Genomic DNA, 12,769 nt, shown 5'->3' on the forward strand with positions numbered 1-12,769 from the left:
AATTCTTAAATCTTTTACCATCAAATAACTACCACTTAACTACTTTCAATCGAAATATTTTACCTTAAAAACATAAAATTGATAAATATTGATTTACAAATTGATAGTCTTAAGAATTACATAAAAGTCGAAACTTTATTTTGGTCGTTATATTGGAATGAATAGTTCTGTGCGGACGTCCTGACGGATGTGAAAATAAAATTACATCTATGGAATAGTTATCGGGACGTCATCCATCGGTTGTTATAATGGAAGGGTCACAGTAATGGGAGGTTGTTCTAAAGAGCGTTGACTGTTTAATAGGAAATAAACTTTTATTTTTAAAAAATCTTCCGACTTTCTATCATTAATATCTCAATTTTCAATTTTTCGAATATTGGCAAAGTCATCAGCGTGGAAACAAGAAGTTTGGGAATTTTTAGTTACACAATAAACAAGTCAATTAAAAAATATTCAACTATGTGTCAATGTCTGTAAATATTTTTACCACTGAGGACAAGTCTTTTTATGTTATTTCTTAAAATAAGGCACTTGCATTATATTAACAATATAAGTTGAGACAGAGACAAAATAAATAAAATTATAACAATAAAATAAATGAAGAAATTATATAGTAATAATAAAATAAATTAAAAAAATAGTAATTAATTATAAAATTAATAAATGAATTAGTAATAATAAAATAAGTAAATGAAATACAATAATTGGGAAAAAATAAAATAAGCAAATCAAAAATGTATACATCTGCTAATTTATATTGAAAATAATTGCTGATTTTAAACAGATTTCCTTAATTATGTGCAAATATTACTTGCATGTGATTGCCAAAAAGGGAAAGAGGAAATTCATGTAAAATAGAACACTGGAAATATTTTCAAGAACATATACACAAGATAACTTAAGACTGAGGTTGAAATTCCCTAAATATTTTTGAAGGAGTTCATATTTGCAGCAATTTTATTCTAGACTAGCTGAGTCACCTTACTTTGCACGGTCTACCTCGAAAATAAAAAGTTATGTCAAGTGATGCATGTTCAACAAAACAAAAATATCTGCAAAATTTCACAACAAATCATGGAAAAATAACAAAAAAGGAAAATTTTCAAATCCACCCGATTACAGGAAAAGCCTCTAAACAAAAGCAAGAATTTTATTTGTTCACAGTTAAGATAAAATTGGCAACAGGTCTTTCTTCTCAATGATTTTATTCACGCTAATTAAAACTGAGCTCGTGACAAACGATAAATTTCTAATTGAAGGTTGATTTTCCCTTACTTAAAAATACTCATAACTTTTCTGTTTGCGATTTCAGGGGCTTGGTAGTTTCATTTCCAGAGGGGAAAAAACTTTCTGAAAGGGTTTTTTCATGGGCTTTCAAATGAGACTAAAATTGAACAGACTGGATAAATATTTCGGAAAGAAAGAGCCATTTAATGCCATTTTCGGGTCCTAAAATTAAAATTTGGAATGGTTTGTTACTTTTCTGGTGTTTAAAAATCCCCTCTACATTCCTTCTTGGGTGCCTCCCAGTCAAATTTGGTTGAGATCAGACATAAACTGTAGATTTGTATAGGAAACATACATACACAACGGCGTCCATGTGCAAAAGTTTAAGGGGGGAGGGCTCAAAAATTTTCCTCATGGTTTAGCAGAATACTTTACCCATGGAAACCAATTTTAGTACATATTAGAGATATACCTAGACGACCGAGCCTCGCTCGGCTTTAAAAGAATTATTTTTTTGTCAACTCGTGTTTTTTTAAGGTTCAATACTTTTCCAAATATACTTGAAAAGCTTCACGTTAACAAAATATTAAGCACTCGACCTTCTTGTAGCACTTAATTATCAAACAAAGAAGATTTTGAATGTAATTAAATCAACATTTTGTTTTAAACTATCTGTTACATTTGTTTCCGATATACAATTTTCTTGTCGGTAATTAAAATATTTTGACTTTGGAGCCAGTTTTGCTATGGTGAAATCGGTTTTTAACTGAATACTTTCTTTTATACTATGATGCGTTTTACGATTTTATCGCAATCTAGATTTTCTTTTTGAATAAGTACTTTTAGTGTAGTTGGTCACTTTACGCCAGAAAATGCTACATGGAGCATGATATGCATCAAAACTGATGATCCACAAACCATTCCAACAAATGATAACAACTGTCTTAACAAAACATAAACAGTCTCAAGACATACACTTCTTCGAAATAAAATTTAGATGCGTGATTTAAAAAACATGTTAAACTATTTGAAGTGTAAAAAGAAAATAAATAAATAAAATAAAATAGGACGGTCAAGCAATAGTTTTGCTTAAAAAAAAAAAGCCTTACATCGACTTACATAGTGCTTTTGAATTTGTTTTTAGTCAGGAGTGATTGAAATGAGCCAAAGTGGCTAATATCAGCCAAGCCCGGCAACCCTAAGCAAGTTTAAAATTTTAAAGCGAGAAGAGACATATTTTCATTGTTATGGTTGGAAATCGTCTGCCTGATGCGTCAATTCACAGTTTACTTCAATGCTTAACTTAATTAGACTTTATATTAAAAAACTGTTTTTTGTAAAAAATCGCGTTTTTACAGAAAAAACACTGATGTAGATGAGCTTAGAATGCTAAACTACAATTAAATCCAAAATTTCACCGAAATCCTTAGAGCTGTTTCCGAGATAAGAAATATATACATACCCACAAGAATTGCTCTTTTAAAGATATAAGATTAAAATTCAACATTTTTAATAACTTATTCATTAGGGACTGGAAAAGAAATTTTCATATTTTGCAAATAAAAAAGCACTAAAAGCAAGGAAGTTCTCATTTCTAGGTGGGGGGGGGGGGGGGGCTTGAGCTCCCACTTTCCCCCATATGGGCGCCCTTGTACATACACACATATATATTCTGTTTTATTTATATGGATTTTTAGCAAACATTTGCTAAATTTAATATGGGATATAATAATATGTAGAATGGTACAGAAAGATTAAAGAAAAAAATAACTTCATTGCTGAATTGCTTATTATTACTATAACCATTACTGTAATTATAATTATTAATTAATTTTTTAATTTAGACTTTAATGAATGAGCAAATGCTTGTGCATAATAAAAATGAATAAATTACAAACAGAAACTGACCTGTTTCAAAACAGCTAAAGAGTGATCAGTACTATTTTCTGCCAAAAATATCCTAATTTCTTCTGATATGTTGAGCATTTTTTGAGCATATTGTGTAACAGTATCCAGTAATTCAAAGGTCTCATTTGCCTGTTGAGATCAAATTATGTAATATCACATTTTAAAATTCTTTTCAAAAAATTAAATAAAGAACATATGCATTTTCTTTTTCAAACATAGAGTCGGATATTTCTGGGTTCAACACCTGATCTTCTAATACATGCATTAGTTTTCTATAATTGACAGGGCCCAATATAAGCTGATTTTGCTACTGTTTTTCGGTACCTTCACAAAAATCTTGTTTTGAAATAGGTACTGTCACAAAAATCAAGTAATAAAATCAGGTAGCCTCACAAAAACATTGAAAATTTCACAAAAATTCGCATTTTAAAATATAAAATTTGTTTCTCTGTTTAAAGCAAAATTTACTTATAACATAAAATTCTAAGCAGGTTTATATGAACAATCGCTTAAATAGCAACCTTTTTGTGGTATTTAAACTAATTTTTAGCTGTTTCTCGCCAAAGTGTATTTATGCAATATTATCGCAATCTTTTAACATGTTTTGGGGAACCGTTTTTCTCATAATTTCCAATATTGTACACAGTACATAGCCCATTAAGCTGAAATTACGATGGTATGTTTGGTACTTATTAGGTTTTTAGCTCCCCCCCTCCCCAAAAAACAAAACCTGTTAAAAATAATACTAGATGATATTTACACTTTTCAAACTAAAATTTCACTTGTTCTACTTCTCTTTTACAAAAATTAGGATGCCTCTAAAGGTTCACAAAAGCAATGCTGATAAAAAAAAAAAAACTTTCACAAAAATAGAACGATGCAATACTTTCACAAAAATAGGTAGCGAGAAAAATATCCTGGATTGGCCCCTGATTGAGTAATTACACATGTAGATTGTTTTACAGTAAAAACTCACCTTTGTAATGATTTCATCGGCGGCAGTGTTATTCGGGGCGTACAAAACACGAGGATTGCTGTAAAGAACGTGAACTAATATTCCAATCTGCTCCTGTTGATATTTTGACATCCCCAATTTGTCTACAAAAAATAAAAGATGTTTAAAATCAGAGCATCTGCACAACATCTAACACAAAATATTTTTCAATATGTGTAATTGTTGTTGCGAAAGCAACCTCCCCTTGTGAACTGTGGAAGCGCCCTCTCGTGGACGAGGGAGAAAGCTCAGCAGTTCGGAACTTGATTCCGAAAGAATAGAACTTTAGTTTTGGAACTCGATTCCACTAATCATTTCAATCTTCTATTTTTAATGTGCTATGTGTCTGTATATGTGTCAAACAATTAGTCTAGTGTAGTTAATAGTATTTTAATCGTTCATTAAAATATATGTTATTAGATATATTTAGGCTTCGTCATTGGTTCTACTACAGGTCATATACGCATATCAATTTAGGACAATAACGGAATACTTGCCCCACGGGAAAAAAAACTTCAGATCATATGCATGGGGATATTAGCAGGTGAGCACTTTTTTAACCGACTTTCATTATCCAGCGCATAACGTAATTGCATACATTAAAATTGTACATACAGTAAATTCTTTAATCGGGACCCGATTAAACCATATTTGTTGCCAAAATTAAAAACTGTAATTAGTAAATAAATGTGATTCTGAAAATAGTTTTGATAACTGATTCAAATTCAAATAATTGACATAGATATGATGTATTAAAATATGCTTGTTTCCTTTACTAATAATAAAGCTGAAAGTCTATCTGGATCTCTGTGACGAGCATAACGCCTAGACGGTTCAGCCGATTTTCATGAAATTTGGCACAAAGTTAGTTTGTCACATGGGAGTGTGCACCTCGAGGCGAGTTTTCGAAAATTCGAATTTGTTCTTTTTCTATTCCAATTTTAAGAACATATTCCCGAGTAAATTATCACAACGTGGAAGAGTAAATTATGAAATCATCATAACGTGGAATCCTAACATCGGTAAGCAAATGAACATAGCAAAGTGGCGAGAAATTCGTCATCCATTATTTGTAAATATAGAGGCAAACCAAATGACCTTTTAATTTTCAAGTACGGGCAAAGCCGTGCGGGTACCACTTGTTGTCAATAAAAAATGACACTAAGAATACTTTTCTTCAAAAGTAAAAATTTGTTGCATAGTTTACCAAAATCGATTTCATCCCCATCTTTAGGTAGACTGGTCGGAAAATCTCCCTCTTTGCCGCAGATAGTCTTCTGCATCCCGAGCCATATTCTCAAAAGGCCATACTGTGGATTTGAGCGAACGGCCTGGAAGAGGGATTTCAAATTAAATTCAAACTTCATGTTGTTTATTATACAGACCCCAAAGAGGTTTTTTTTTGGGGGGGGGGAAGTAGGAAATAAAGAATCAAAAATCAAAAAAAGTAGAAAAAAATAACTTTAAAAAGTAGAAAAAATTAGGAAAAGATATTATTACACACGTCAAGAGGAATCAAATTTCAACGTAAATTTCATTTCCAGAAGGAAAGATAAAGTTACTATCATAATATACAAATAATATTTAAGATAATATACAAATAAACATATATGATTACACACACACAGGTCAAGGGAAAGCAGTCAAATTTGAGATAAATTTTATTAGCAGGAGAACATATATTTATCTTTTATAACCTTAATAACAGGCAGAAACTAGGTTAAGAAAAATGGAAATGTATTTGTCTATTCAACTTTAAACTTAAATATACAAATATATTTTACTATTTATTAACCTGGTTTCTGCATATTATTTATTTTTTCATGAGCTGCAAGCAGGTCTTTAGCATGCCCGAAAAGGTTTAAAGTGGGCTCATGCAAGTATGTTTGATTAATGTCGGTCAGGTTTTCACACAAAATAAAAAATAAGATCAGATACTTTTTTTACAGCCATTGTAGTTTAAATATAAATACATAAATGGAGAAAGTAGTTTGGCTGGTTTGGTTTCATTATTATTATTATTATTATTATTTTTGCATAAGAGCCTTAATAGACTATGTTGCACCAAACGATTGTTTAAATTCGAAACAGAAACATGCAGAGAATTTTTGGTGAGGCATAGGAAATATAAGAATCAATGCACAATTAGAAGTGCTATGCTAAAAAAAGAAAAAATAGGGGGGGAGGAAAAAGTAGAAAAAAAGGAGTGAGCTTCAAAAAGTAGGAAAATAAACTCTTCGGGGTCTGATTATATTCCAAAATAAACAAGAGACTATGACACCTTACTTTTTTCGGATGTTCATTCCAGGAATCCCCGTCGGTGATGTACGAAGACGAATCGTTGAGGGAGAGAGTGTCGTTTGGAGTGAGGCAGGCATCCTGGGGCAGTGAAGAAGCCAAATCGCTCAACTGCTTCAAAGCTATCTCAAACTCATTGAACTTCACTAACTAAACAGGAGAGACAATTTACGAGTTAATTAATTACAAAAGAAATTTGAAATCATCTCGTGATAAATAGAGCCGTTTTGACGGCAAAATGGTATTTTTCCCGGAACAGTTGCAAAAACTGGAAAAAGTGGCTAAAACTAGAAAAACCGGCTGGATTTCAAAAAAAATATACTAAACAATATAATAACATACATAGTACAAGTGAAAGTAAAATCAGAATATTAGTTAGAAATTTCATCAATATTAATTTGATAATCAAAAGAATTTTGAACGATTCTCGAACAGAAACTCCAAATAGATTGGGAATAATGTTTCAAACCTTGTTTTCGATATGCAATTTTGGAAAAATAAAAATTTATTCTGGTACTAGAAACAATAAAACTCGAAGTGCGGCTGAACACTTACTCAGAAATTGCACAAAAAAAGAAAGAAAAAACAATGAAATCTATTCCCAGACGTTTAAAAGCTGTTGTTGATACTGCATGATGTTCTACTAACTAATAACTTTGTAAAAAGTTAGATTATTTACTAATTTTTTCACATTTTTTCAAAGTGTACAAAGACTTTTGTGAGATAAAATTACCGGCAATTTTTGGTTTTTGATTTTTTAAAAATTATTTTTTTATGTTTTATTAAAAAATTTCATGTACTTTTGTTAAAAATAGACCATAGATCTTATAATAAATAAACTATTCCGAAATATTAATTCTAACCAATGGATAAGGGCCTATTTCATTGAAAGTCGTAGGTGTAGGAATACTTTTGGGAGTCACTGTATTCAAGAAAATATTTTGCATACTATCCTTTTGAGCTTAAGATTTAAAAAAAAAACATATTTTTACAAATTCACACAAAACAATAAAAAAATTTACCTGGCACAAAGTTATCCTCTTCCAAAAAAAAAAAAAAAAAAAAGGTTCGAATAGACTTGCAAATGCGAAGTTTGTTAATCCAGAATTTTCTTGTGTTTAGGAGTTCGTGCCATTTACTACAGTCAATTCACTTTTTAGAAGGAAATAATGAAAACTAACATTATTTTGAGGAGCTCGAGAATATCATTAAGGGACAAAACACTTTCTGTTGCTGAAAGCAATCCAAGACACATCCAATGTGTTAATAAATACTCATAACAAACTGCCTATGTTTACGTCAACAGACAGACATGGAACGCAATGTGGCAAGGTTTTAGTTTTTTCGGCAGTTTGGTAAATCATCGCAAGGTAGCGTATTCGAGCGCTGGAGTTGCAAACTACAAAATAGAGCTGGCTTTTTTATTGTCCTTTGGCAACTGATTAAATATCTGTTTCAATTCTGGCTCAACAATAGGTTAAAATAAATATTAATCATGTGGGAGAGATAACTATCCAATGTTTAAATTAATTAATAAATTAGCAAAAGCGTTTCCGATTCGATCCATCGCACTTCAAAACCATGCTTGCCAACCCTTAATTACACACAAAAAATTTGATCAAAATTGGTCCAGCCGTTTAAAAGCCTTATGGTGACAAATGTCGGCACAGAAGATTTTTATATATTACGATAGAAAATTGAATTGAATTTGATAAGAGTCAATTATTTTATGAAATTATTTTCATTATTAAAGTTACCTATAATTTAACATGATTTAAACTATTTTTTTTATACACGGTAGGAGAATGTGGGGTAAAGTGAAATAGTTAGGATAACTTACTGTTTTATAAATGAACAAGTTGCAAATTTGTTCTGAAAATTACAATACAAAAAGAAAGAATTGTATTTCACAATAAAATTTACATTGAAACATTTTTTATTTTTGGCAGTAAATTTGTACCTTCATAAAAAATGTGGAAATTTTTCCCTCTTTTCTTTTCATGTAGCGTAAAGTGGAAAATAAAATATTTTTATAAATGAAATATTTTCTATTTAATTATTAAAGATATTTTTGATCAAACAAACGAGTAAATAAAAGAATGAACAAATAAATGAAATGGAACAGAAACAATAAATGAATAAATAAATAAATAAATTAATGAGAAAAAGAAAGCAGATAATAAAGTAATGAATGAATAAGAAACTATGCGAATGACTGGATAAATAAGAAAACTATTAAATGAAGGAATGCAAACAAAATTATTCTTAAACCAATACGTAAGTGATTTGATAAAATATTGAATAAGTAAAAGAAATAACTTTTTCTTTGCCTCGCATACACTTGACTAACTGTACAAAGCATTTAAAATACAAATGAGCTTAATATTAAGCAAATAACTGCATTTTATATTAATAAATCTGAGTTAATATTAATAACAAAAATAATCTTTGACTTACAACAATAAAATATTATAGTATGAGTATCAATTTTGAAAATTGCTTGTATTATTATATTCTTTGATTTTCAGAAATAATTTATTCTTGACTGCAATCAGGGTTGCCAGACATAAAAACAGTAAATACGGGACAGGCTTGTAGGAGTAAAAACGGGGGGGGGGGGGATTTTTGAGGCGTCTAGTCATGATAAATCTGAAAAATTCAATCGCAACAAAGCATTGAGGGGGGGGAGGGTTGCACTATTAAAAAAGTGATTTTCCTTTTTTATTTCGTCTTGTAATTAAGCATTTCAAAAATATGTTCCCAAATTTCAAGTCGTTTCGAGAAAATTCTCAAAGTTATCAAGTATTCAGTCTCCGCTCCTTCAAACTGTAGCTCCCGCAGCTACCGAAGAATGCAGCTGTTCTGACAGCTGCGGATGACGCTCAGAATGTCAGTGCTGCTTGCTTGGGGTTAGTTAAATATGATATAAATAAGTAATGAAAGAAGAAAAGGCTCAGGAAATCGAAGCTGCTAGAGGGACTGTCTTCTATGGAGCTAGAATTGATGCCTTTTAGCTTCTAAAACTTTAAACACCTTTTTCTCAAAACCACTTTTTCAAAGTCAGTGTTCACTCCCATTTTAAAACCAATTGACCGAACAATTTTATATACACATTCTGCAAAAAAAAGAAATCTCCTCCCTACTTCGAGTTTTTTTTTTTTTTAATGCTTTTTTTATTAACAAAATAGCGGAATTTTTCGTGAAAAATAGCTCTTTCAATTTCAAATGGCCGCCAAAAATTTTAAAGTCAAACAAAAGAAGATCTGAGAACGTAGGAGGGAGGATTAATTAATACTTTCACTAAATTGAAATAGAATTTGATTTCAGATAAATGTCAGCTGACATACATTAAACACTGAAAATCATCTTTCTCCAAAGGTGCTCTGGGAAAAGCCCTGTCACCGACTAGTCTGTGGATATTTTTTGATCAAAAATTTATAGAATATTCTTAAAACGATACATAATATTGCGCAAAAGGTTTTAATAAATTTAACCAAACCATTTTCTTTAAAAAAAATTCGTAAATAAAATGAATTTTTTGACGCTGAAAGCTTTTCTCTCTCTCTCTCTCTCTCCCCCTCTCCCTCTAAACCTCACAAAATGTCGCCTATCAAAGTATAGACATCGTTTTCATTGCGATTGACGACGCATGCGCAGAGATATATTGAAATGAGCAAAGAAGAAGCAACCAGTTGGTTCCTCATAGTCTACCGCCAAAACAAAAACATATAAACCAAATCAAAAGGAAGATGATTTTTGCGTTTGCTGCCACATAATTTTCTTATAGCTCATTATTTCACATTTTTTGTTTTACTTTATTTTTTCCCCTTAAAATAATGTATCGCTCTGTAAAACATTGTTATCAGCTAGAATACGGGCTAGAATTCCGTATGGAAGTTCCCCGGGACCCCCAAAGCAGAATACTTTACGATGTTCTGCAACGTAAAATCATTTGACCAAAATTGTTCTGCCAGTACTTCAAGAATTGTACGCGAAAAAACGTGACATTTCCCACAAATTGGGTGTCAAAAATCAAAATCGTTTCACGTGGGAGGTTTTTTTCTTTTTTTTTAAAACTGGACTGTTGCTTTTTTATTTCTGTGGAAATCGGATATTTCCGGAAACATCACAGCTTTCAACCAAATGACTAACTAAAAAGGACTGAATTTGGAAAATTAGTTGATCATGAAAACTATAAAATAAAAAAAATAAAAAAAAAAACTTTAAAAAGGTGTCAAACCTGACTCGATTGAGATTCTCCGAAAATAGTTAATATGCTTTCTAAAATGCACAGAAAGAGCAAAGATACAAAATTTTATAAAAATCCGAACCTAGGTAGTAAACCACATTTTTTTTTTTGGTTAATTTTACGTGGCATGAAGGAACAATTAAAATAATGTTACTAAATAAAGAAATTACTGAAATAATAAATAAAATGAGTCGAGTTTGGGTTGCATATAATAAAACACTTCAAAACTTTCTAAATAATTGAAATATTTTCTGGATGCAAAGGGATTGAAATCTCAAACAAAACACGCAATTTCCGGCGATTGACGTGTTTCAATGTTGGCATGTTTCCAAAACATACGTACGTGGAGGAAATTGCAGTGGATGAAGATCGATTGAGAAAGTCCTACAAAGTACTTATTGAATTCAACATGGCGAGCTTCCCGCCAAATTATCGTAATTTGCGAGAATTTTAGATTTTCTTCTAGTTTTATAAGAAATCTGCATAATTTCTGCAAGAGTCTATCTTGAGTTGGAAGATATTTGTAGAAAATCTGCTGTTTCTACAGATTTTCTGCGCTGTAGTTTCTGCAGATTTTTGGCATTGCAGTTTTTGCAGATTTTCTGCACCGCAGTTTCTGCAGATTTTCTGCACCGCTGTTTCTGCAGATTTTCTGCAGCTGCAGTTTCTGCAGATTTTCTGCACCGCAGTTTCTGCAGATTTTCTGCAGAAATTTCACTGAAATTTGCAGCATTTCTGCGGAAAATTTGTCAGTTTTCCTCTCACACTTGAACAGAATTGTTCTGCAGCTCAGGCACCTGTTCTGCGACGTACGTCGCAAATTTAGCAGTATTCTGCTTTGGGCCCCGGGACGCGGGACAATTATTCAAAATACGGGACTGTCCCTTGAAATCCGGGACGTCTGGCAACCCTGACTGCAATCGACAACATGTGTCACTACATAGTTAAAATATTGTTAGATAGGTATCGCTAAAAGCAAGGAAAATATTTCACTATTTCATTTTGCCCCTGTTATTTCACTTTAGCCCACATTCATCTACATTACCTAATCAGCTACTAGATAACTTTCTTCTTTAATTTTCTGATAATTAAATACACAATTTTAGCAAAAATTAAGGACTATCATAAAATAATTTGTGGAGGGGGTATATTTCGAAAATATTGAAACACTTACATCATCTGCTAATTTTTGTAATCTTTGATGAGCTAAAGTAATATTCCAGTCATCCAAGTGTAACTAGAAATATAAGTTTTATTAGAAAAAATGTAGTTTCATTAATAAAAAAAAAACAAACTTATTCTATTTTAAATGTGAAGGTTTAATTTCTTCACTTAAAATAAACAGCATGAAGAATCTCAATAAATACTGTAATATTGATTGAAAAAAAAAAAAAAACAATAAAAAATAAATACCTGTTTATTTTACTTACTTTTAACTGCATGTATATAAAAATACACCACATATTAAATAATAATAATAAAAATAAAAATAGTAATCCTAGCAATTTGTTGCATATTAGTTTTGAAGCAGAGAAATTGTCCAAAATACTTGATCAAAAGCTGCTTGATTAAAATGAGCCCCTATTCCACACTCCAGCCACAAGATTTCTTATCTACAATTGATTCAGTAATTGTAGTGAAATAATCAAAAATCTTCTTCATACCCAACTTTCAGAAAAGTCATCTACTTTATGATTCATTTTCCAGCGAATAAAATGTGACATTACATGAAAAATACCGACAGCCTGGTTATGAACATGAAAACTGAGTTTCGTGCATGTTACAGTATCAGTTCGGGGTAGTTAATAACCGAGCTGGAGATAGATGTTCCCTCATTGAAGCTGAGATTACTAATGAACTGATAGCTAAAAGAACATCTGCCTCCAGCTGGGTTACTGACTACTCCAGACTGGCAAGTCCATAATACTGGTAAAGTTACAGTATTATGGTACAATTATTACACCAATTCTGGGTGTAATAATTGTGCTGTCAGTACATTGCATTTAGTTCGGGCCTTAGTTCCAAGGTTCGTCTATATATATAGGTCAATATATATCATGATATATATCCTATATTTATTTTGAAAATATCAT

At 31.2% G+C, this 12,769-nt stretch overlaps 1 protein-coding gene across 1 annotated transcript in view; it reads right to left on the reverse strand.

Annotated features, from left to right (window-relative positions):
• The window catches only part of LOC129232628 (ATP-binding cassette sub-family A member 2-like), a 209,429-nt gene that overhangs the window by 142,244 nt on the left and 54,416 nt on the right, over positions 1-12,769 (reverse strand). The window contains exons 9-13 of the mRNA XM_054866761.1: positions 11,851-11,913; positions 6,416-6,577; positions 5,337-5,460; positions 4,112-4,233; positions 3,136-3,264 (exon numbers count right to left, since the gene is read on the reverse strand). Coding sequence (XP_054722736.1) covers positions 3,136-3,264; positions 4,112-4,233; positions 5,337-5,460; positions 6,416-6,577; positions 11,851-11,913 — 600 coding nt within the window. The remainder of the gene's footprint in view (positions 1-3,135; positions 3,265-4,111; positions 4,234-5,336; positions 5,461-6,415; positions 6,578-11,850; positions 11,914-12,769) is intronic.

This window comes from Uloborus diversus, unplaced genomic scaffold (assembly GCF_026930045.1).
Source record: "Uloborus diversus isolate 005 unplaced genomic scaffold, Udiv.v.3.1 scaffold_13, whole genome shotgun sequence".
Taxonomy (NCBI): Eukaryota; Metazoa; Arthropoda; class Arachnida; order Araneae; family Uloboridae; genus Uloborus; species Uloborus diversus.